Consider the following 26,218-nt stretch of genomic DNA (forward strand, 5'->3'; position numbering starts at 1 on the left):
CTCAATCCTTTGAATTTGAGTGTCAAGTAAAATGGAATTGTTAAATAGCCACAAAAGACAATTTAGAAGTTCACTCACATTATTATAAACTTAATTGTCTGTTTTATCAGTCATCTGCAAAATCTTGTAATCTTTGCTTCCAAATTCTCTCAAGGTCTCATTAAAACTGCACTGTACACTGATAATGTAGCTCTTCTGTTCTATACACAATTCTTCTGTAAAGATTAACGTTATTATGAATACACAGCTATTTACATTAATTTTAGGGTATATCTTAACACTGGAATAGTACTACACCTTTTGAATTGACTTTGGAAAAATATACAACAAAAACCTCTTAACATTTAAAAAAAGGTAAAAGACAGATCCTTCTCTTCATGGTCACAAATTTTACAAAATCACATTGACTTAGAAACGTTAGTGAAATTGGTTACTGTGTACCAGAAAATCAGAAAGAGGCAAAACAAACTTGGCTCAAGATGTATACAAAAAGCAGTTTTATTCGGTATCACAAAAGACCACAATAGAACAAAGACCTATTGTGAGCTTCTCAAATAAATTGCAATAAGGCAGTGGCCCACCCAAAAACATATTTTGTTCTGAAGAAGAGCAGGCATATACTTATCAAGCTCACCTGCCCTCTCCTATTATTGGGTTTTGAGTAAGTATTTAAAGAGAAAGTGTTTTAGTGAATATATTCTGAAGTAAAGTGTCCAAAGGAATTATTTCTTCCCCATTAGTCCTCTTGTTCTATTTTGATTTTCTTCTTTTTCTTCTTTTTCTCTGTACTCTACAAATCAAGAGAAATACTTCTGTGACGAAATGATAATGTAACAGGAAATTCAGAACACCAACCGGGACAGATAGATAACACAGCACTTGGTCAGTGCTGCTCATATTCACAAAGCAGTTTACAAATGTTCACGTTCTACCATTAGGGATGCACTCATTCATTTCCTTCTCTAGTCTCAAAAGAAAAGGATGCTCACAGGACTCCAGGAACCAACAGTCACCTCCAATGTAAAGCACGGCAAGTTGAAGGCTACAAATATGGAGCTCAGTCACAGAACAGACTGATTTCTAAGGTAGGGATGGGAAACCCTTTTTTTCAGTCGGGGCCCATTAACCCATATAACAATAGGGGGGCACTCACATGTGGGAACCAAAAATAACTCCCAAAACTACAAGAAGCACTCAGCCAGCAGGGCACTTGGCTGCAGCTGCTCCCAGAGCTCTCCTGCCAGGCTGCCTTTCTAAGAAGCAGGCAGGTGAAAGGGGCTGGCTATGAGGGTATGCACCTCCACCTCTCATCCAAGGCTGCTCTAGCCCCCTCCCGCCAACCACTGCATATCCTGAACTCTGATGCTCTTCCCCTTCCCTGACTGTCAGGGAGGAAGGAGAAAGTGTGCAGGCTGTGCGCCTTCCTCTAACTCCCCGCTGCTAAGGAGAGGGGGTACAGGAGGAATGCCACACACTACGCACTTTCCCCTTGCTCGCTGACCAGAAAGAAAAGAGGAAGAACAGAAGTGATCCCGTATGTGCAGCTGCACCCCCCGCCCTCATGAAACGGCACCTTTGCCCCCCGCACTCACTCCTGCATGCCTCAACCTCCTGCCCTAAGCCCCCCCACCCTCAGCCCCTTACCAACTTCTGTACCTGTACAGTTCCCCTGCTCTGAGCCTCCCACACCTCCGCTCATAGCTCCGCCTCATCCCCAAACCAACTGCTGCACCACCCACACGCCCCCTTGTCCTGAGCCCCTCCCTGCAACACATACATACATTTTCTAACAGGTACTGTGGTATGCACGTCCCCCAATCCTGAGGCTCCCCCCCAGAAGGTGCGATACAACAGTACCTGTGAGAAACTTAAGTTACTTTCACACCTGCTAAGGAGTAATGTTTGTCAGAAACTCTCAACCTTTTTGGCCAACAATCCACAACATGGTTGAAAAATCATCCCTCAACTTGCCATAGCTTCCCAATGTACAGTGGCCGCAACATCATGGGTTTGGGGATTACAGAGAGAAAGACCGGAAGGTTTTGAGCAGTGGAACAGCTGGGGCTGCTGAATGGGAAAGGGTGTAGTCTGAAGGAGCTGCTGCTAGCATTGCTTCTTCCTCCCTGCCCCCACAAAACTCACCATCAAGGACTGGAGAGATCCATTTTGAGGGGTTGCAGAGCTAGCCTTACAAGGGGGAGGAACCTATTTTGAGTTGGAGGTGACTGACTAAAAAACAAATCAGTTGGGGACCAACACGCGTGAGAAGCAAAAAACCCACAAAAAACAAAATACCGCCTTACAGATGCGGCCCCCAACTGAGAAGCAGGGAAAAAGAAAGGTACTCATTTCACTCCCCAGCTCCGTGCTTATCCCAGAGCTGAATTAAGTCTTCTCAGGGTCCAACTAGATTTTATGGGGGCCTCCCCAGGGCTCTGGGGTGCAGCCAAAAATGAGGCATTCAGTATGTGGAAAGGTTGTGGGGGGCTGGATGGGACAGAGGGACAGTGCAGGAGCAGGATGGATATTCTGGGAAGAAGGGAGGGAGCAGGAGCAGGGTGTGTGGTCTGAGTGGGGTGTGTGCAGGAGCAGGGCACGTGGGTGCTTACCTGGTGCAGCTCCCGAGGGAGAGGTGCACAGGTGTCTGCACACTGCAGAGAAGCGCTGCCTGCAGAGCCACTTCTTCCAGAGCAGCAGTCTGACTGAGTGCAAGCAGTTTCTGCAGCCCTGGGGAAGGGCAGCTCTGTGCTGCCTCTGACTCCAGCATGGTCAGAGCAGCTTGCTTTGGCTGGGAACTGGCCAAGAGGGGCAGCGTTTGCAGGTTCAGGGCAACAATGAAGCACAGGGCAGATCTTCCCCTTCTCCTCCAGGGGCTGCACACAGAGGGTGCCTGCACTCAGCCAGCCAGAGTTTCCAGGAGCCTCCTGGGGTCAGGGAGAGGCAGGCTGCCCGAACTATTGCACTGCAGATTGGAAGCTGTCTGTCGTAAGTGCTTCCTGGCTGCTGCCAGCACCTCCACCCCCCAGACAGCCTCCAAACTCCCTCTCTGAGCCCACAATCCTCACTTTGTCCTGAACTCAACACTGTCCCAGCCTGGAGCCCCCTCCTGTACCCAAACTCCCTCCCAGAGCATTGGGGAGCAGAAAGGAGTGAGGGATATGGGTTCTGGATGCAAATCTGGGCACAGGCTGGGACAAACTCCCTCCCAGAGCTTGCACTCTTTGCTCCTGCACCCCAAAACTCTGCCCCAACTTGGATCCTCCGCCTATGCCTTTTAGAGCCTGCCACCCTCATCTCCTCTAGCACCCCAACCCTCTGCCACAGCCAAATGACAGTGAGTGTGTATGGTGGGGGGGGGAGGGAGGGAACAACCAAGGCAAGGCAGGGGAAGAAGGGGATAGAGTAGGCGGGGCTTTGTGGAAGGAGTGGGGCTTCAGGAAGGGGGCAGAATTTCTGCGTTTCCCTTAAACTCAAAAAGTGATCTTTGGCACAGAATGGTTGGAGACACCGATTTAGAAGAATTCTCATCTCACCTCCATTGCTGTGCTAGTGGATGGCTCTTCAGTGGAAGCTGCCTCTTCCTCGATTCTTTGTTTTTTTTCCTTTTTCTTTTTCTTCTTTTTGACTGGTTCACTTTCCTCTACATCTTCCTCTTCTGTACCAGAGAAAAGCAAAATGCAGGCTGTCAGTTGTTAAAAGCACTTAAAGCAGAATGAAAGCCATAGGTGCCCTGTACGTGCCATACGAGGGAGAAGCTGTGCATGTTACAGCGCATTCAGGAGTCCAACATGCAGTTTCATTTCTCCACACCACCCTTTTATCCCTCTCCATTACACCTCCCTTTTTCACATGCCTGGTGCCTGCTGATGTCAGGATTCACATTTCTGCTTAAAATTTCATCATTCAAATCAGTCTGAACATGCTGCTACCTCAGTATGGTCTCCCAACAGCTATTAGCATATCAGAAAACATGGGCAAGCACAGGATAATCTAGTAATTCATAACACAAACTAGGGATGTAAAATCCTGTTTAATTGGTTAACTGGTTAAATAATGTTTAGCTGTTAACAGACAAATAAATGGGGGGGGGGGGGCTACAGCCCAACCGCAACAGCTCCTGCCTGCAGGGCACCTGGGCCTGCCATGGACAGAGGCTGCTTTGTCTGGGACTTCAGAGCAGCCCTTGCATGCAGTGGGCCAGCTGGAGCATCCCCAGCCCCCACAGGTTAACCTGAACTGGTGAGCCATTCACATCCCTAACACAAACACTCAGACACTCCACTTAGCTTTAGGAACCTTCCAAGAAACCAAGGAAAAAGCACTACTGATCCAACATCCTATGCAGCACGGGCACACTACCGCTACAGCCCCACCTCATTACATTTCTTTGCTTAACTGAATCAGTCTTAGATACCAGAGTCTGTAGTACCAGTGGTAACTCTATGCTTTTTTAACCCATGAACTCATGATGTAGCAACAATATTCAGTTTCTACACAACTGGGATGTTGACGCCAGCAGCATTTGTGGCACGCAGTCATGACTCAGAAGGGGAAACAATCCTTATATCACTTCCAAAAATCAGAACACACTCAATTGTGAAAGAGTGGGTGAATCAAACACAAAAAAAAGTAAAGAATCACTTCCAACAAAATAAACCAAACAGACTTGGACTTCCCAACTTGCAAAAGTGTAGCAGACTAATTGCTCAGACCAGCAGAAGAGTAATATGATACAAAGGAATGTTTTAACGTTTGTCTCAAGCCCAAACAGAAGATTAGAAGAAGATTCCAGATGAAAGACATTGTATGTACAATAATAAACTGATTCCACAGCAGATATGCAGGCCAACATGTGAAGCATGCAACTAATGTGTGTGTATATAATCTCCTGCACCAACTGATAATATATACGTAAAAAGTAGTAGTAGTACCATAAATGTGTATCAGTACAATTATTTTTATTTTGCTATATAATTGTGACTCAAAATAACGTACTTTTTTTGCCCAGTATTCCAAATGAGTGAAAAGACCGAGTTTTCAAGCAATGTGCTGTGGTTACCTTTGGAAGTTAACCTGTGTTATTACTGTGTCATTTGCTTTAAGACACCAAGCAAGGGCACTATCACATAAATTTCAATGCAAAATAACGGGTTTGACATTTAAAGGCCTTGTCATTACTCAGAGCTAGCAGGAGGACGCCTCAGTAAAGGCTTCAACTGCTAGCTTCCAACAGAGCTCATCACAAGATTTCACGTGTTTGAACCTGAACACAATGAGGATAAGCGCTCCAGGGAAGCTGTTCTTTCCTTCCAGGCCTGGCATTGGCAAGTCACTCAGCCCAGTAGGGGGGTTTCTATAACAAAAGCTTCTGCCAGCAGGCTTTAGAACAGAATGAATAGCACGCACAATGCATTAGCTTGACTGAGGTCCCTATGCTCCATCAGTACTGGCAGGTATCAGTACCATAAGTTACACCATGAGCTTTTTACCATTCAAAAATATTCAATGCATTTTTTACAGACCAGGCACTATACATATATGCATCAGACTCCACTCACTTCTTCCAGTGTACAGATGGCAGGTCAAATAGCAAGGAATGTCCTGAGAGGTAGCACTTGTCACTGGAGCCTGCTCTGCAGGGTTAACATCATCAATTTATTTTAAAAGACCTTTCCCCTCTTTGCAGGGCAGGAGTTTAAGAGACAAGCCAGAGCTACACTATGACCAATACTGTACACAATGGTTTACTGGTGGGTTGGGTGAGCTTTATCAGTGAGCATGTTAGAAGGTTAAAACCTCAACTCACTCTGTTGAACATATGCTTGCACTGATTCATACCCAATCTCCTAGAGGGATATGAAAGGTTAACCAGTTAACCTTTAAGCTTCACTCTCAACAGGTGATGCTCACCGGTTCTGTTTAACCAGCGGGTGCTGGAAGATGATGAGAAAGGATATGTCTGCACATGGGCAGTAAGAGATAAATAATCTCTTCAGATATGCCTATTAGTGTGTACAGCCCCAGCACAATCACACCTCAGTCACGACTGAGACATCTGGGAAACAGTAAGCATAGTACAGGTGGCTTAAGCAATGAGAACTGGAAAAATGTCAGGATGTGCAGGATGCATGGATGTAAAAGGGATGTTTTGCAGACAGTGCAAAGCATATATGTTGCTAATACAGACCATGAAGTATGTATAGCTGTGTGTTTTGGTGGAGGATGAAAGATGAGACACCATGAAGGTGGTTTATGGTACCTCAACTGGCCTTCCTATAAATCAAATTCTTACTTCTAACTTCACTTAGGAGTTTGCAGCTCTTCAGTATTTTCTGGGTTTTTGTTTTGGTAAATTAAATATTTCTTTTCCTGAACTACTTACACTCTTAAAATCCAATTTAAGAAAGTTTGTCTGAAAATGATTGTGCTACAGATGTATTATGCTGTAGCACTGGGCAAAGTCAGCATTGTGACTTTTGCAAGAGAGTCACACTGTTGATTCATACTTAACTTGTGGTACACTATGACCCCTAGATCCCCTTCTGCAGTACTCCTTCTTACATAGTAATTTCCCATTTTGTATGTGTGCAATTGATTGTTCCTTCCTAAGTGGAGTACTTGGCCTTTGTCCTTATTAAACTTCATCCTATTTACCTCCCACCGTTTCTCCAGTTTGTCCAGATCACTTTGAATTATAATTCCATCCCTCAAGGCACTTGCAACTCCTCCCAGCCTGGAGTCATCCTCAAATGGGACACTCACTGTGTCATTATTTAAATCATTAAGATATTGAACGGAACAGGCCCCCAGACTGATCCCTGCAGAATCCCACTCATTATGCCCTTCCAGCATAATTATGAACAATTGATAACTAATACAGTAAACTTCCGATAATCCGGCACCTTTAGGACCCAGAGGGTGCCGGATTATCAAATATGCCGGACTATCGGAAGGGGGGGCTATGAGGGGTCTGTCCCCAGACCCCTGATAGCCCCCCCTTCCGATAGTCCGGCTCTGCCCCAAGCATCCCTGATTCAGCTGCTGATTCAGCAGAGCAGCTGGAGTGCTGCTGGGTTGGTCCAGTAGCGCCGACCCTTGGTGCGGCGAGACCAACCCAACAGCACTCCAGCTGCTCTTGGGGACACCTGGGGCAGAGCAGCTGGGGTGCTGCCGGGTTGGTCCGGCAGCGTCGCTCCTCGGCCAACCCGGCAGCACCCCAGCTGCTCTGCCCGAGGTGTCCCCAAGTCAGCCACTGCTGAAACTGATCAGCGGCTGACTCCAGGAAGCCTGAGGCAGAGCTGCTCTGCCCCGGGCTTCCTGGAGTCAGCTGCTGGTCAGTTTCAACAGCAGCTGAATCGGGACGCCTGGGACAGAGCAGCTGGGGCGCTGCTGGATTGGTCCCTGCAGCGCCACACCTCGGCGCTGCGGGGACCAACCCGGCAACACTCCAGCTGCTCTGTCCCAGGTGTACCCAAGTCAGCTGCTGCTGAAACTGATCAGGGGCTGATTCCAGAAAGCCGGGGCAGAGCAGCTCTGCCTCGGGCTTCCTGGAGTCAGCCGCTGGTCAGTTTCAGCAGCGGCTGAATTGGGGACAGCTGGGTTGCTGCCGAGTTGGTCCCGCAGCCCTGAGGGGCAGCGCTACGGTACCTATCCGGCAGCACTCCAGCTGCTCTGCCCTGGCTTCCCGGATTCAGCCGCTGGTCAGTTTTAGCAGTGGCTGAATCCGGGAAACTGGGGGCAGAGCAGCTCCATTGGTCCGGTTGCCTGGAGCACTTCCGGGTTCTTGATGGTGCCGGACCATCAGGAGTGCCGGACCATCAGATGCTGGACCATTGGAGTTTTACTGTATTTGGGAATGGTTATCCAACCAGTAATGGAGCTAGGTATTTCTCTAGTTTGTAAACGAGGTCATGAGAGAGTGTACAAATGCCTTATTAAAATCTTGATATACTACATCTACCCCTTCTCCCTAATCCACAAGGCTTGTTATCCTGTCAAAGATAGCTATCAGGTTTGTAGTGACATATGCTATCTAGGGATGTCAATGTGTACTTGACGATATGATTAACCAATAAACCTAGGCTTATGGGTCAATCTTGTAGACTACATACATTTCCTCCCTCCGCTGCCTCTGTATCATAGGCAGCAAGGTTGGAGAGGAAAAGCAGGCTTAAAAACCAGTTCTCCACAGCATCAAGTCTGAGGTACCGCCTGTCTCCCCCACCCTATACCCTCCTGCTGCTGCTATCAGAGGCAGCAGTAGCAGGTAGGCTGGATGGTGGAGAGCTTGGGAGGTTGTCACAAAGCAGCCTCTGTCCAAGGCAGGCCTAACCACCCCATGAAGCAGCAGGGCAGCCTGTCTGTGCAGGCTGCTTGTTTTTAAACTCTGTATCAGATCACGTGGTGGTAGGGGGCTTTCCGGAAGTGGGGCCAGGAGCGCACTGGCTGTTGGCCCCTCCCCGAGGACTATCAAATAATCATGTAACCGCTAATATTTCTTGTGATTACACAACTTTTCAATTACTCGATATCTAACACCCCTAAAGTCATCATGTGCCAGTAATGCCCCACGGTCATGTACACTGGCCAAACTAGTCTCTCTTGAAAATTGCCATAATCGAGTAAAAAAAAACCTTAGAAAATGGACTGTTAAGAGCTGGAGTTCATATGCAAACCTGATACTATTAGACCGTGTCTGAACAGACTCCGAGTGGCTCTCTCATTACAAAAAGTTATTTTCCTACTTTTGGTATTCTCACGTTCTCATCAACCTTTGGATGTGGTCTACACCCTCCCTGGTTGAATGGCCTTGTTAGCACCCATCCTCCTCCTAGTAATGTAACACTCCTATCTTCGCATGTGTAAATATCCCTATCAAACTCCAGCCCACAAAAGCTTATGCCCAAATACATTTTAGTCTTGATGGGACTCGGATTTGCTGAAACAGACTAACACAACTACCCCTCTGAGATCTAAAATGTCATTTATCTGAAATTCTTCTTTCCTCTAATTTTGGATACAACCCAAGCTATTTGGATAAAAGAGGTTTATCCATATACGGAAACAGGATAAAACAAGGGAGCACTGTGCCAAATTTTTAATGTGAGCCCTTTCATTTTATGATACCAAACAGTGTCTGTTAAGGATTAATTTATTCAGCAAGTAATTCTGTAACAGACAGTTGAAGCTTATTATTTTTAAGCTCTTCTATGTTATGTATACAGTACCACTACCTTTTTAGAAACTTATATAAAATAAAAGCAGTCCAGTTTCAGCCCACATCAAGATTAAAAAACCAAAATCATGGAAAACAAATGTGTATTCTGAAAGGTCATCAGATGCCATTCTAACTATTTATAAAATGCATACAGGAAATACTTTAGGCACAAATACAATAACCAACCTATAATTTCTACTTTGATCTTCTTTGCTTTCACTGTAACCTCCGTCTGCCCTTCTTCCATCTCTTCAATTTTACGCTTTTTTGGAACAGCAGGGAGTGTAGAGTCACCAGAGGGGTCATATGTTTTCACTTCACTAGAATAAAGAAAACCAAGTAGTTGTAAACTTGCAAGGAAAAAAAACAACACTGTTAATAAGATACAATAGTAAAACAACATTAAGTGTAGTATCTTATTAGAGCACCTTCCGCTGGTGAAAGACAAGCATTTGGACTACAGCCTCTCCCCGAGATACGAACGAGATACAGACTAAACACTTGGCCGTAACTCGATCCGTTCGTAACTTGCACCCCATTGAGTTACATGCTGTACGTAAGCACGGGTCGCGTTCGTAACTCAGGGACCGCCTTTACAACCGCTCCATGGGAGCTTTGGGTCGTAAGTGCGAACGGTCGTAACTCGACTGTTCGCAACTCAGGGAGTGGCTGTACACATTTGGACTCTATTACTCTTCCTCTGGTCCAGTAAAAGATAACCTGGGACCAACAAGGCTGCAACACCATGGCAAATGCAGTGCACCAAAAAGCCCAATTTAGATAAGCCACATTGTATTTTTTATTATAAGGGTCATTGTAATCAAGATTTCAATTCTATTCTAGTCAGAGACCTCATGTCCATTATGTAGTTCTGAGCCTGAACAATTCTTTCCTTCAAAAGGATGTGGCCATGTGCACACGCATAACATAAGAACAGATATATTGGGTCAGACCAATAGTCAATTTAGCTGAGTAGCCTGTCTTCTGACAGCAGCCAAGACAGATGCTACAAATGAGTGAACAGAACACGGCAATTATCAAGTGATACATCCCATTGTCAATGCCCACCTTCTGGCAATCTGATGCTAACGGACATCCAGAGCACAGAGTCTTAGCTAGCAGTCACTGATGGACCAATCCTCCATGAACTTAGCTAATTCTTTTCTGAATCCAATCAGTTTGGCCTTCACAACATCATCTGGGAATAAGTTCCACAGTCTGACACTTATATGAAGCAGTATTTCCTTTTGTTTGCTTTAAACCTGCTGTGTGTTATCTGCAAAGGGTGACCACTGGTTCTTGTTGTATATGAAAAGGTAAGTAATACTTCCTTATTCACTTTCAGGATCTTATAGACCTCTCATATGCTCCTTAGTCATCAATCTGCTAAGCTGAACAATTCCAATCTTTCAAAATATCCTCTTATATGGAGACTCTTTCATACCAGTAATATTTTTGCTGCTATTCTCTATTCCTTTTCCAATTCTAGCATATTTTTTATCAGATGAGATAGCGAGGCAGGATTTTCTTGCCCCACAATGGAACTGAAGGGGTTACGGCAGTACTCTCAGCAGCAGAAGCCACATTCCAAGGCTGCTGCAGTATAAAAGGAAGCCACTGAGGAGTGAGGAGGAAGTCACCAGCTCCAGTAGAGGAGCAGCCAGGATCCCAGAACACAGGAACAGGAGGCAGATACCCAGGTACCTGAGGACATTCCAGGGAGAATGTCATCACTATCCAAGGAACCAGAGACTGAGGATATCCTGACTTCAACTGCAGGAATCATGGCAGGAAGTAACCTGGGGAGGGTCTAGCCAGTATCCCTGTAGCAGTGGGTATATGTTGCAGTCAGACTCCCTGTTGATGTGGTGGAGCAGAGAGGGCCTGGTACCCCCTAACCCAGCCCTCCAAACCCCCTCCTACTGTCTCTATACATCAGGCCATATTTATCTGTAGCCAAGAGGAGTCCCATTGATGGCAGCCATTGGGTCCTGCAGCCATATTTACTTAACCCGAGGCTACCATGCCCTTGACTTACCCACAGAGTGACCTTCCTCCATGCAGCATTCAAGGTGCTGAATACATGGATTTATATAGTAGCATTAGGATAGTTACTGTCTTATTATGTATATCCCCTTCCTAATGAATCCTAACATTAGATTTTGACTAGGGCTGCATACTGAGGTGATGTTTTCAGAGAACTATCCACAATTACTTCAAGATCTTTCTCAAATTATAACAGCTGGTTAGACCCTCATCTTTTTGTACATATAGCTGGGATTATGTTTTCAAAGGTGAATTAGGTCTGTAGACCTGGGCTCTGAGAGATGCACTGCTGCAAGTTTTAAAATGCAGTATAGATATTCCCTGCAATTCAGAAAGTCTACTCAACAGCACATACAAGACAGATTTTTTTTAAAGGCACGAGAAGCAGTTAGAAATTCAATTCTGATTTTGGCCTTGGGAATTCTACTTGCAAGTGTCTTATATGTCTACACTGCACTTTAAAAGCCACGGCAGTGAGTCTCAGAGCCCAGGTATGGGCTTATGGTATAGCACTAAAACAAGCTGTGCAAATGTTTGGGCTTGGGGTGGAGCTCAGCCAATGAAGCCCAAAGAGGAGGTGGGTTTCTGAGCTCCAGCTACAATATCTAAATTGCTGCCGTTAGCATCATAGCACACTCCCAGTTCCACAGACCCAGGCTCTGTGAGTTGCAGCTACAAGTTCTCCTGGAACCTTCCCAGCTCTACTCATCCTCATCAGCATGCCCCACCTCAGTACTCTGCTCGCTCCTATATTCAGACTTCTTTCACTACCGCAACATCTGTTCCAGGCCCTGGGACAGTTAAAGGCTTGTCCCAGCCAAAGACAGTTACTTGCTGTCTTTGGCATCAGTGAAGAAAAGAATTTCTCCCAAAGTGGAAAAAGCCCTTCTAACAATCAGAATATTTTATGAGTATGCATTTGCTGTTTCAGTAGTGATGGCAGGAGGAATGCACCACCGTAGTATTTCTCCTTTTGTTCATCACTAAAATACTAGTGTAAGCCTTTGATCATCAATAGATAGGCAAAATTTGATGTGCTGAAAAGCTTTTTTTGGGAAAAGACAGTGTTTAGACCATTTCCACAAAACACTGTACAACAGATTCTAAGTGCAGTCAGATACATTTATGACTCTCAAAGGAGATTACAGCCCACATTGCTTTCATGTGGCAGTAAACTCTCACTCTTCACAAAATGTGAGAAGGATATTTCTGATCTGCCTGGCTATGGCCATCTTAGTCAAAAGTTAGATGAGTGACACAGTCATTCAGGGATGGTCCATGTCAGATAGTAACAAGAGATCCCTAAGACACTATGATATCAATTCAGTCACAAAGAAAACTGACATTTAGCACTTCAAATAGTGAAAGCAAAAATTATTTTGATTGTTAAATCAGTATTACTGTAGAATAGAATCTAGTTTACATCATGCTCCCAAATTACTAGCATCAGAAAAGCTGCTACTTTTCAACAAGATGGCCACTTCTGGTAGGAAGCTCAAATATTTTACTGCAAATAAACTGTGGAAATTAACGTATTCTTCACCTTTTCTATTCCAGACTGCTAGGGTGAGAGTCAGAGATTTCAAATTATCATGTGTGTGTTCATCTTTTAAGCCTGGAGTTTCATTTGTTAGTGCTGTAACATGTCCAGCCAGGAAATCAGGACTTCCAAAGTAAACAAATTGAGGATATAAAGGTATCACACTATCCTCCTACTCTCCACTTTAAAAGCCCCTGATGCTCCACTTGCTTCTATTTCAAAGCTTTTCTATATGTAAAACCCTGCCATAAATCACATCAGGGAACCAATCTACATCACTGAAGTTTTTGAAGATTTCTCATGGGAGATGTTTAGCTTTGTGACTGACAGCCAGGACTGAAGCAGCTATTATGAGACTGCATGTGCAATGCAAACAGAACTACCCTTTCAACAGTGCTTTTGCTGCACACATATCCAGTGTCCACCTGCACCAGACAATTCACCAGGGTAAATAAGCTAAACTGTCCTCGGCCCACACGGGAAATTAATGACTTGTCTGTTGTTTATGCCAATTCTCCTAAAGTTGGGTGTTTCACATTTTGAGCTGCATTTTCCAGCATCACTGCAGATACCAGAAATTATCTTTTTAATATTTTGTCATACTTTTAATATTTACACAGAATATTTATTGGTAAGGACACAGTAATACTGGTTGCATATGGGATTCAAATAAAAAGAAGAAATTTTGCTCAGCACAATGACTGGAGCATTTTCTATAAATGAACTGTCAGAAAGCCAGTTTCTAGTGTGGTTATCAAACATATTATGGGAAAAGTGGAAAGTTTACCTAAACCCTGCATGAAATAACCCAGATAGATCCTCAGAGCTATCAGAGTTTCACAACTGATGCTAATAATACCCAAAGTCCTCCCACAGGATGTCTCAGCAACACATTCTTAGAAAATGAGGGCAGTTATCCTAATCCACCTGCTTTATTCTGACAATTGAGTAAACTAAAAGAAAAGTAGGCGGCACTAAGGCTGTGTCTAAACTACATCCCTTTTTCGGTAAAGGGATGTAAATTAGGCACGTCGATATTGCAAATGAAGCCGGGATTTAAATATCCTGTGCTTAATTTGCATAATGAAAGCTGCCGCTTTTTTCCAAAAAGGGGATTTTTTTCGGTGGAGGAGGGGTGGGCGGGGACACACAAAAAAACCAAAACCCATGCACACAATGGCAGTTTAGATAGGAATCTTTCGAAAATAAAACCATTTTTTGAAAGATCCTGTAAACCTCATTTTTTGAGGAGTACAGGATCTTTCAAAAAATGTTTTTATTTTTGAAAGATTCCTATCTAAACTGCCGGGTTTTTTCCCCCCGAAAAAACCCCATTTTGGAAAAAAGCGGCAGCTGCCATTATGCAAATGAAGTGCAGGATATTTAAATTGCAGCTTCGTTTGCAATATCGACATGCCTAATTTACATCCCTTTACCGAAAAAGGGATGTAGCCTTAGAAATGGGCATGTTATCAGTATTCAAGCGCATGAAAAATGTTTCCTGGAACTCAAGTCAGCAGAGATCAAAACCCAAGTCCCTGGGCAATAAAAATAAAGTTATACCCAGCTAAGCTGAACAGAAAACTACCCACCTTCTGTGCTGATATTTGTCTGCCCTGGCCAAGGCCTTTCCTGTGCCACTTATTCTTCTTATCTAGGACAAAAATGTAGACGTGAAAAACAAATTACTCACAATGAAAACAATTTAGAACAAACACCACAGCCCTTGAAAGGAATTTTAAACTGTAAAGACAAGCATACAATGCTTGGCAAAAAACCTACATGCTCTCAAGGTGCCAGCGAAGTACAGGCAGTCCCCGAGTTACGCGGATCCGACTTATGTCAGATCCACACTTACAAACGGGGCTCTCTTTCCCCGGAGCTCGCAGGCAGCAGGACTGCCCACAGCGCAGCGGTCCCACCACCTCGACCTCCGGGGTGAGAAAAGCTGCTCCCCAGCAGACCAGAAGCACCGGGAACAAAGCGGCAGCGGAAGCGGAGTCCTCTGAGGCTTGGCACCACGCCGCTGCTGCTGCTTTGCTCCGGGTGTCTCTGGTCTGCTGGGGACCGTCTCCAGCAGACCAGGGACACCTGGAACAAAGCCGGGGAGGCTGAGGCAAAGCCGCTGCAGCTTTGCTCCCCGTGTCCCTGGTCTGCTGGGGGGGGGCAGCTAGACCAGCAGACCAGGGAAATGTGGAGCAAAGCCCGGGGCCTGTGGTAGAGCAGGTGGGGCGCTGCTGGTTGGTCCCGCAGCACCGCTCCTTGGTGCTACTGGACCAACCCGGCAGCACCCCAGCTGCTCTGCCCCAGGCGTCCCCAAGTCAGCCGCTGCTGAAACTGACCAGTGGCTGACTACAGGAAGCCCCTGCCCGGGGCTTCCTGGAATCAGCCGCTGATCAGTTTCAGCAGCAACTGACTTGGGGATGCCTGGGATTCTTAAGTTGAATCTGTATGCAAGTCAGAACTGGCGTCCAGATTCAGCCGCTGTTGAAACTGATCAGTTTCAGCAGCGGCTGAATCTGGACGCCAATTCCGACTTACAGATTCAACTTAAGAACAAACCTACAGTCCCTATGTTGTACATAACCCGGGGACTGCCTGTACAGCTAAACAATATTTACTTTTTGGGAGAAGCTGGTGAGTGGGGTCATTTGGATTTAAAAGCATTGGTGTCAAATGTACAGTTTTCTAACCCATTCAAGGTTCATGAAGTGCAGGTTCCTTTTTATAATTCACAAGAAGTGTCAGTACTGAAGCTTGTGTGTGGTAAAATGTCTAAACTTTAAAAGATGCACCCATTGGAGCTAAACAAGACCACTTGGAGCAGAATAGATATTTCACCCAGAAGAGAGCAATGATACTGTCACAAGAGCAACATACAGTAGACTTCCGATAATCCGGAACCTATGGGACCTAGGTGATGCTGGATTATCAGATATGCTGGATTATCAGGAGGTACTGTAAAATGGTTTATATATGTGTGTGTGTGTGTGTGTGTGTGTGTGTGTGTGTGTGTGTGTGTGTGTGTACACACACACAGTATATATACTGTATATAAAGTGTTCTTAACCCTTTTTATTGTACATACTGTAGACAGTATACTGTAATGTTTTCGTTTAAGCCTTTTTTACCCTTTTTGCTCAGTTCAGCTGCTACCACTGTTACCTTGTGACTCATTTTTTGCCGAAGCTCACTCACTAGGCTCTTGCCATTTTGATGCCGGACTATCAGGAGTGCCGGATTATTGGATGCTGGACTATTGGAGTTTTACTGTATTATGTAAACAGATGCAACACAAGTGTTGGAAGGGTGGCAGGATGCTTAGTTCTTGGTAATGGGAGAGCAAGTGAGCACAACACATCCTCTTTGGCTGACAATGGCTCTGTTTACTGGCTCTAAAGAGAGTTCTTGTGGTCTACAAGTGTAGTTGACACAAGAAAGATTTTCAGAATTAGGAGGTCCAATGCAGACAATATTAGAAGAGAAGAATACTTAAAGCTCCAAGGAGCTTACTTCCTGAAACAAAAATGTCACAAATTATCAACCAACCAGACTAGCAATATCAGGGAACATATGTCTGTCTGTCTGTCTGTCTCCTTATCAGAATTGAAGTTTCACGCTGAGATCTAAATGTAAATATGGAAGGAGGGAAACCTAATGCAAGTGATAGTTTAGGAATGCAGAGATGGGCCCACCCAGAAGTCCCTGTTCTAGAGACTTTCTGTTCTAGGCTAGGCCAAGGAAAAGTACGGCAAAAGAAAGTATCACAATCTTATGATGGAAAGAAAAGTTAGCAGAAGTGCAGTCTAAGAACCACACCCCTCACTCTGCACAAACAAAATGGAAGTCTCCTCCCTCTTGAATAGCTTTAATTTAATTATCTTTTCAACATTGCATTGTAGGCTTACCCCTCTCTCTTCTAAATGTCTCAGTCTAGTTTCTACTTTTAATCTGTTCTCAGCTCCCATTTCAGCACTGGAGTCCTCTCCAAGAGCATCATAACGAATAGTCAATGCAGTTTTGGCTGCTAGCATTCGAGAGATCTAGAAAAAAAAAGATGAATGTTAAATACTGAGATAGAACCCAAGACAATAATTCACTATGTTCTCAGCTCTGTAAACCATGTCAAGAAACAGGAGAACAAAATGACCGTGTAAGTAATATTTAGCTTAGAAAATAAGTACATCCCATTCAGCCACATCTGCAGTGTTGAGATTTTGTGATATTAACTTTACTTCACCAATCACCCAAATCAGTCCAACTTGACATATGTGCTGGAAGCAATCTGCCTTTAAAAACCAACTAAATAACTTTTTACCTCAGTGTGAACACATGTTCAAAGTCACGTTATAAAAAAACACCTTTAAATTTGTTTCCTTTACACGTAGGTTGTTAGTTCCAATATGGAGTAGAAGCTTATCATTTCAGGGATTTCCTCCTCTGAAACTAAGTACGTCTAATGTACTCTTAGCACATTTTGCATTGATAACTAATCCTTCTTTCTAATATGAGAGAGTGTGTGACAGCTGACTGCAAGATCTGTGGCACAGTGGTATTTGCATACAATCACAAAAGAAGAAAAGCATAGCAAGCAATGGAAAAATCCTTCCCATGACTCTCAGGTTATCCATCTAATCTCCATAGATGTTCACCTGCATATGAAAAAGCTAACTAGCAAGATAAATCATTTCTGTAACTCACCTTTCCTTTGTTTTTTGCAGCACTTTGTCCCACGAGGGAAGCATGATAAATTAGGCCAAACTTGGGAGTGTCCCGTTTAGTCTTCAGGGCTCTAAAAAGAGCTTTCTCAGCACCCAAAATCTGAACAGTGGAAGCTGGATGTTTAGCCAGATTCAAAAGGGAACCTAGGGCAGCAAAAGTTATGGAACTGTTAGTTTATCAGGCTACTTCTTCATTACCAGGAAGATCAACTCTGCAGCAGTTGATCTTCTGGAGTTCTATTTAGCGGGTCCAGTAAAGCACGTAAAGAAAGGGTGAAGTGAGGAGCATGCTGATTTCACACTTGAACTGGGAGGCCCATGCACTCGCTGCTATGGATCAATTGGCACACCTGGCAAATTCTACGCACACAAGTTCAGTTAGCAAAACTGCCTTATCCTGGGAGACCATTACGACAATCTTGCGGCCCAATGAGATGAAGAAGGGACAGTCATGCAGCCCACTCACTAACCTAGGTTGTCTGTCGCTGGCCGAAGGATATGCCCACGTTCCAATAAAATAACAGTGGCTGACCCGGGTCAGCTAACATAGGCTGATGGGCTATAAAACTGAAGTGGATCTTGGGCTCTGAAACCACACAGGTCCCAGGCTCCAGTCCAAGCCCAATCATCTACACTATCATTGTATACCCCTGCCGCCTGACTCAGCTGACCCAGGCCAGCCCTGGTGGATATTTTAGTGCAGTGCCGACATTTTGAGACTGCACAAGTCTGAGCAGGATAACAAGAAATGAGTGACAGTAGGAGGACAAGCTTCATAACAAGAGGATTTATAAGGTGATTTACATTAGTTTCTAGGAGGAAGCTGTGGTGTTGATACACTGCAACTTAAGTAAAAATGCTTCAGACCAATTCTGTCCCACCTCCAGGCTTACATTTGGAAAGGAGGTGGGAAGACTGACTTGAAAGGAAACATCCCACTGGATTAATGCTAGTGCTGATGGCACTCTGCAGTAAGAATGCAGACAGCTTGATCTGTAGCTGGTACTACCACTTTAAGAAGGTGAGAACCCTAACACTTTTTAAAGGCAGTCTGACATCAGCTTAAACCTAAATTCCTCACAGTTTAATTCAGATGTGACTAAGGCTTTGTCTACATTGTCAACTGAAAGATAAAACTGTTGTTCACAAGTGCTTAAAAAGCCCCCCCCCAAAGGCAAGTGGCAATGAACCCCACTGGTAGGGGTGTGTGTAAGTATTCTGTCAGCAAAAGTACCAAATAAACAGCAATCGCGCTGTCAGAATTTAGTGACATGGCCTTGTCAACAAGACTGTTGCTAAAAACTGTGCAGCAAAGAAAGCCGAAACTATTGGCAACAGGCTCAGAAAGTGTCTCAGAAGAGGTAGTGACTGAAGTTGCCTTCATATTCTAAAAAGAAATCAGGCAAACTGAAAAATTAATCATCATTGACTACTTCTGTGCTCATGCCAACATTCTGACACCACTGCATGTTCTCCTGGGTATCATCAAAATGCTGTACATCAAGAGCTGAGCAAAACGGTTTCAACTGACCAGGTCCTCAGGGAAAGCTACTAATGGACTTATCTTGTGAAGCCAGTTCACATCTAATTTGCTATACACTGATCAAAGTGACTTACCTGCATGAGCAATGAGCCTTGCTCCAACCAATTCACCCACCATAACAGTGAGATTAGGTGCAATGGCCATCATTCTGTTCTTGAGATAATCATACAGCTGCGTTCGGTACTCTGAGATGTCTATCACCTGGCACAGACACATAGGATCAGGTTAAAGGAATCTAACAGGTGTTAACCAACTGTAAAAGTGTTAGTGTGTGTCAAAAAGGGAAAGCCCCAAAGACAGCAGTCAAGAGGCTGCTAATTCAATAATACAATTACAAATTCACAATATAATTGTGTATTCAAATTTCTAATGTGAATTATAGCAGAATGAAATGTAACAGGAGTGTGAAATCCTAACAAAGCCAAAAGTGAGGTTTATCTGAAAGCTTTATATGGGCAGCTTCATGACAGATCCATATGAATACAATACATACAGAGGATAAATACAAATGTTACGCTGTTGTTATCAGTAAAGGGACTGACAATATGCCAAGTAAAGGGAAGGACAATTACTGAGACCATTTTCTGCAATATAAAACATGGAACATTCTGCTTTACCAAATATTTGTAACCACTTTCTTAAGATGGGATACTATTTACCTCAAAGAATATTCTTTAGACAAAGAAAATTGAAGTGTACTAATAGGCAGCTAGTATGACACTAAACTTAGTCTGCTGTAAAAGCCAGGAACTCTCTACTTCTCATCCCACCTCTGTCACTGAGGGTATGTCTACACTACAAAGTTAGTTCGAACTGACGGATGTTAGTTCGAACTAACTTTCCTAGGCGCTACACTAGCGCTCCGCTAGTTCGAATTTGAATCGAACTAGCGGAGCGCTTAGTTCGAACTAGGTAAACCTCATTTTACGAGGACTAACGCCTAGTTCGAACTAGCTAGTTCGAACTAAGGGCTGTGTAGCCCTTTAGTTCGAACTAGTGGGAGGCTAGCCCTCCCCAGGTTTCCCTGGTGGCCACTCTGGCCAACACCAGGGAAACTCTATGCCCCCCTCCCGGCCCCGGACCCCTTAAAGGGGCACGGGCTGGCTACGGTGCCCGTGCCAGGTGCAAGCCTGCCAGCACCCAGCTAGCAGACCCTGCACCTGGCACGGCACAGAGCCACCCACCCGATGCCCCCCAGCCCACCCCCTCTTGCCGGGACCAGGCTGGCGGCTCCCGTGAGCTTGCCCTGGACCGCAAGAGGCGGGCACCTTCCTGGGCTAGTGCGGACATCGTGGACCTCGTCCACGATCTCCGCACTAGGCACAGGAAAGTGGCCGTCTAGGGCAGGAGAGCTGCCAGCCTGGCCACCCAGGAGCAGGTGTGCATGAAAATCAAGGGGGTCCACTGAGACCCCCGACCCTGAGCCCTGAGCTTACAATGGCCGTCCTGGGTCAGACCAAAGGTCCAGCTAGCCCAGTAGCCTGTCTGCCGACAGCGGCCAACCCTAGGGACCCTGGAGGGGATGGACCGAAGACAGTGACTCTTGGGCCATTTGTCTCGTGCCATCCCTCTCCAGCCTTCCACAAACTTTGGGCAGGGACACCACTCCTACCCCCTGGCTAAGACCACTCCATGGACCCAACCTCCATGACTTGATCTCACTTGCCTTTAAACTCTGTTCTAGTGCTAGCCTTCACAGCCTCCTGCAGCAAGGAGTTCCGCAGGTTAACTATTTGCTTTGTGAACAACAACTTTCTCTTACTAGTTTGAAGCCTGCTACCCATTCCTTTCCTTTGGTGTCCTCTAGTCCTTTATGGGAACTCAGGAAGAACTTTTCTGAATGCACCCTTTCCACCCAACCCCTGCTTTTAGAGACCTCTATCCTGTCCCCCCTCCGTCTCCTCTTTTCTAAGCTGAACAGTCCCAGTCTCTGTAGCCTTTCTTCATCTGGGACCTGTTCCCAATCCCCGATCATGTTAGTTGCCCTCCCCTCTCCCAGCCTTTCTCTTCCCCTCTCCCCACCTCCTTTTCCCAGTCTCCCCCAGTTTTGTTCAATGAAGACAGAGTCAATGTTGGAAGAAACGTTATCTTTATTTTGTACATCAATAAGAAGGGGGGCTAGGGAAGGGTAAGTGGAAGGAGGTGAGGGAGGAATGGGGTACGAGCCCCCGATGGGGAGGACTGGGCTGGCTCTGCAGGCTTCTGGGGGTGGAAGCTCTCCTGCAGCCCCCCGATTGCCCCCTCTCCCCAGATGGCAGTCTGCGGCAAGTGCAGCTGGGCTGATGGCCGAGTGGTGTGATGTGCCCAGTGTGGGTACTCCGGGCACTCCAAGCCAGAACTTCTTTGCAAGCGGGGCACCTCTTAGAACTATGTGTCCGGGGTGGGGGTCGGGACCCTTTAAGCGCAGCCCTCGGCTAGCCTGAGACAGCATCTCCATGCTCTAAGTCCTCCTTTTATGCCCTGCCGGCACTGCTTCTGGCCATCCTTAAGCCCTGTTCAGAGTCCACTCAATGTGCACTTGCTAGTTCGAATTAGCAAAACGCTAATTCGAACTAGTTTTTAGTTCTAGACGCGTTAGTTCGAATTAGCTTAGTTAACTAATTCGAACTAAGTTAGTTCGAACTAGCGCTGTAGTGTAGACGTACCCCGACTGTGTTAGCTTGGTTAGGTACTAAATAGTCTGACTGCACAACTCAAATGGGAGTTTTTATCTTTCACAAGACTTGGACCTTAACCCATCTGGAGTCAGTTTTCCATCTACAAAATGGGGCCAGCACCATACTTTTATAAAGCATTTTGAAACACAGATAAAGGGGCTATATAACTTAGAATTTAAATAGCATCCTTCTAAGGATCTCTGAGTACTTTTTAATATGCTTTTCTCCCACAGTCACATCTAATAACATTAGTGTCAGCAATATAAGATGGCATCAGATGAGGTAGTGACTGTGCACCCTCATGTTTGTACATCAGGTGAGCAACAATACAGTAATCATCACTGCCATTGAGAAAGTATGATGGAGCAGTCATAGGAAAACTGCCCCTTATAAAATTGTCTGCAGAAGCAGCCACCCAAATTGCTACACGTCTTAAATTAAAGGTCTAAATTAATATGTACCTGGTTACAAAGGTGCAGTATATTGTTTATATCTTCTTCTGATACTTCTGTCCCCATGGAGATCTCTGCAGCAGTCTTGACATCCTCCTCAATCTCTTCTGGCAGGATGTCTGAGAGGTCAGCGGTAGAAACGTTTTTTCTGTCTCCTGCAGGACAAGATTGAAGGTGGGGAGAAAAGAAGAAAGATGATCAGGTCGAACAAAAACAGAGGGATCACAAAGAAGTCAGATCCAAGTGAATCAACATGGCAACACCTATCCATTAGAAAGGAGTAATCAACTGCCCAGACACAAAAGGGGAAATGACTGCCTAGAAAGTACTGCAGAAAAGGATCCAGGGAGTACCAATGGATAAGATCAGCCATACTGGGTCCATCTAGCTCAGTATCCTATCTGCCGACAATGGCCAGTGCCAGATGCCCCATGCCCCAGAGGGAGTGAATAGAAACAGGTAATCATCAAGTGATCCCTCTCCTGTCATCCATTTCCAGACCCTGACAAACAGAGGCTAGGGACACCATTCCTACCCCACCCCGGCTGATAGCCATTGATGAATCTATCCTCCATGAATTTATCTACTGCCTTTTAGCAAATATAACCTGCTGGTTATATTCATTTTTTACAAACCCCACACCCCTCCCCTTCCCGGCGGATTATACTCGTGCGTGGAGTATATAGGTTTTTTTTTTTTAACTCGATAGAAGAGGATCTCCCCACCCTTTCACTACCTTTGCCAGGCTGGGGTTAGGCTCCCAGCTCGCGACTGAACAACGTGGGGAAACTTACAAGGGGCGCAGCAGCCAGGAATGCTCTGGAGCCAGGGCAGAGGTATCCCCAGCAGAGGTGCAATGCGGGAGGTTCCCAGCCTGGGCTGACAAAGGGAAGGAGCCCGGAGCAAGTTGCTCGGTGGCCAGCAGCAGCGACGGGAGTCTGCAGGCGGCCACAGCTCACAGGAGTGGGGCCAGGGCATGGTGCTTGTTGCTCATTGCTCCTGCGCGATCCAGCCGGGTGGCCCTTCCCTGCCTGCAGCTGCCGCACGATGGACCCGCTGCGCGCTCGCTTGTTGCTCCCGGGTTGGCACCTGCCTTGCCACCCCAGCCCAGAAGCAACAAGTGGGGCATGGTTCGGGGCAGAGGCTTGACAAAACCCTGGATGGGTTGATTTAGTTGGGATTGGTCCTGCTTCGGGCAGGGGGCTGGACTTGATGACTTCCTGAGGTCTCTTCCAGCTCTATGATTCTATTTATAAGATATTCTCTGTCTTATTCTCTATCCCTTTAATGATTCCTAACTTTGTTTGCTTATTTTATGGCTGCTGCACACGGAGTGGATTTTTTCAGAGAACTATCCACAATGACCTCAATATCTCTTGAGTGGTTATAGCTAAATTAGTCCCATCATATGGTACATATAGTTGGGATTACTTTTTCTAACGTGCTTTACTTTGCATTTATCAACATTAAAATTCATTCGCCATTTTGTTGCCCAATCACCTAATTTTGTGAGATTCTTTTGAAGCTCTTCAGTCTGCTTTGTTCTTAACTATCTTGAGCAGTTGGATAATCATCTGAAAATTTTGCCACATCACTGTTTAGGAATAAGACTGATTCCAGTACAGACCCTTGAGGGACACCACTAGTTACCTCTCCTCATTCTGAAAAGTGACATTTTTTCCTATCCTTGTTTCCTCTCTTTTAACCACAAACAAAATATGAGTGAATAATGTAATACTCTTGAAAAAATGCAAGTATCATTCCAGGGTGTATTAGCAGGAGTGTGGTAAGCAAGGCACAAGAAATAATTCTTCCACTCTACTCAGCACTGATAAAACCTCAATTTGAGTTCTGGGCAGTGCAACTCAGTAAAGATGTAGATAAACTGGAGGAAGCCCAGAGGAGAGCAACAAAAATTAAAGAAAACATGACCTACAAGAGAAGATTAGATTTGTTTAGTCTGCAGAAGATTGAGAGGGGACGGGATAAACAGCCTTCAAGTATGTAAAAGTTTGTTACAAAGAGGCTGTTCTCTTTAATCACTGAAGTCAGGACAACAAGTAATGGGCAGAAAGGGAGATTTAAGTTAGATATTAGGAAACCTTTCTAAACACTGGGGATGTGAATGGGTAACCAGCTATCTGGTAACGGTAATGCTTACCAATGAGCCGTTAACTGGCAGCCCCACGGTTGGGGGCTGATCCGGCCCACCATGCCACAGGGAAGGGGCGACTCCAGTTTGGCTGGACTGGTGTGCCCCCGTCTACAGGACCCTGTTTAATCAGTTTAATGTAACATTTACAGTTAACCAGTTAGCTGATTAAATGGGATTTTATATCTGCATTAAAACATTAGCATAAATTACGTAGGAAGGTTGTAGAATCAAGAACAGGTTGGACAAACACCTGTCAGGGATGGTGTAGATCAGAGGTTCTCAAAATAAATGTTTTGGTAGCCTCAGCGTGTCTACATTGCTTACATTTTGTCCTAAAATACTTAATTAGCTTTAGGGAAAACAAATTAATACGCATGTATAACATTTTAAAGCAGTGCGCTAATGTTAAAAGTTCTGACCCACCAAATACAAAGGGAGAATTTAATGAAGAGAGCTAAGTCAGTCATTTATCACTATCAGGTCCTAATTTATTCCTCCCCAACATGTTATTGGAAATGCCCTTAAAGTCACAAATTCCACTGTGAGCTGTAAAGCCATGACATCACTGTACAAATCAATAGAAAAGCCATGCCTAGATGTTGAAATGCACATGTCCACAAGATTAAATCCATTGTTACTTCTCATCCAAGGAATAACTATAAAAATATCTGTGGTTTCATGAAACACCCAAACCCACAAGTGTTTCTCTCTATATATTACTTTTAAGCAGTAATTCCCAACTGTCACCTATGAACTAATGGTGATCTGTAGAGTACTCAATGTACCACCAGCAAGAACAGGCCAGTGCTAGCTCGCCTTGTTTCCAACGGCTAAATTGCCAAATTATATTACATTACAATTATTAACTATTGCCAAATTATATTACATTCTTAACATCAATTTCTCTCAGAAACATTTGTTGGAGTTGTCACGGAGAGGATATATGATCATGAATAGGTAAAATGGTCTACACATTAGCAAACAGTGGGAAATTTGGTCCACAAAGTGTTTCCAATAAGCAATAATCGCACCTTGGATTAGCCTCATTTGCAACTTAATAGTAATGTAACCAGTCATACTAATACATGCTCAAAAGTTTTACTCACCAACTTTCCACACACATTTACAGTACATTAGGTTATCTGTGATGATTTTGCCTAGTTCAGGGAAGTGCCAGCCATACCACTCCCTACAGCGCATGATATAGTTATTCAGCTCCTTATCTAGATCATCAAGAAGGGCTGCAAATAGGACAGACATGTTACAAAAATATATTGTGAAGGGAAGATTTTAAATCAGATATAATGAACACAGCAAAACGAAATTTTTCCACAATATATTTTCCCACAATGTTTCCCCTGAATGAATACAAATGTCAATGTTCTGTGACAAAGATGGTCATCATTTTATTTTAAAATTACTGAAAAATGTTTCAGTGAAAAAATGTACTTTTCAAACAAAATTGATCAAATGACACATTATGTTAAAGGAACATTAAGGTTGCTTAGTCAAACACTCAAAAGTCAGGACATGCTAGATTAAGGATGAATATGCAACTTTGCATTCTCAAAGGGAGCTGTATTATCTTCCACAGAAATAAGCCTCACTGAACATTACCTCTCAGTAATGCATGATTTGATGAAAATCCATTAACCTTTTCCTCACTTAATGACCTGACTTAATTGTACCTGCCAATATGTGTGCTATGGATCTTCTGTACAAAGCAACTTTGGAATAGACTCTCTGAAAGTTTAACTGATACTAATTTGTTTCCCATAGGTAACTGCCACCAGAAAAGGTTCAATTTAAACATCCAACAGAGAGGGAATTTAGAGTTATGGCTACCATTCTATTCTTAACTCATCCCAATGGGCCGAGGTTTTGCAG

The 26,218-nt window shown here is 44.7% G+C and overlaps 1 protein-coding gene and 2 non-coding genes across 3 annotated transcripts in view; all 3 read right to left on the reverse strand.

The window, feature by feature from the left end:
• Positions 1-474: 474 nt before the first annotated feature.
• Positions 475-26,218, reverse strand: part of NOP58 (NOP58 ribonucleoprotein) — a 37,232-nt gene continuing 11,488 nt past the window's right edge. Inside the window, exons 7-15 of the mRNA XM_075933851.2 lie at positions 25,438-25,572; positions 22,186-22,331; positions 19,142-19,268; positions 17,505-17,668; positions 16,712-16,846; positions 14,396-14,457; positions 9,404-9,537; positions 3,534-3,655; positions 475-790 (exon numbers count right to left, since the gene is read on the reverse strand). Of these exons, the coding sequence (XP_075789966.1) occupies positions 737-790; positions 3,534-3,655; positions 9,404-9,537; positions 14,396-14,457; positions 16,712-16,846; positions 17,505-17,668; positions 19,142-19,268; positions 22,186-22,331; positions 25,438-25,572 (1,079 nt within the window). The 3' untranslated portion in view covers positions 475-736. The remainder of the gene's footprint in view (positions 791-3,533; positions 3,656-9,403; positions 9,538-14,395; positions 14,458-16,711; positions 16,847-17,504; positions 17,669-19,141; positions 19,269-22,185; positions 22,332-25,437; positions 25,573-26,218) is intronic.
• Positions 18,872-18,957, reverse strand: LOC112547043 (small nucleolar RNA SNORD11). Its single transcript, XR_003090787.1, has one exon. It is a non-coding gene; the product is annotated as a small nucleolar RNA SNORD11 (small nucleolar RNA).
• On the reverse strand, positions 21,990-22,074 carry LOC112547044 (small nucleolar RNA SNORD11B). Its single transcript, XR_003090788.1, has one exon. It is a non-coding gene; the product is annotated as a small nucleolar RNA SNORD11B (small nucleolar RNA).

This window comes from Pelodiscus sinensis, chromosome 7 (genome assembly GCF_052426305.1).
Source record: "Pelodiscus sinensis isolate ZL-2025 chromosome 7, ASM5242630v1, whole genome shotgun sequence".
In the NCBI taxonomy this organism is placed as follows: domain Eukaryota; kingdom Metazoa; phylum Chordata; order Testudines; family Trionychidae; genus Pelodiscus; species Pelodiscus sinensis.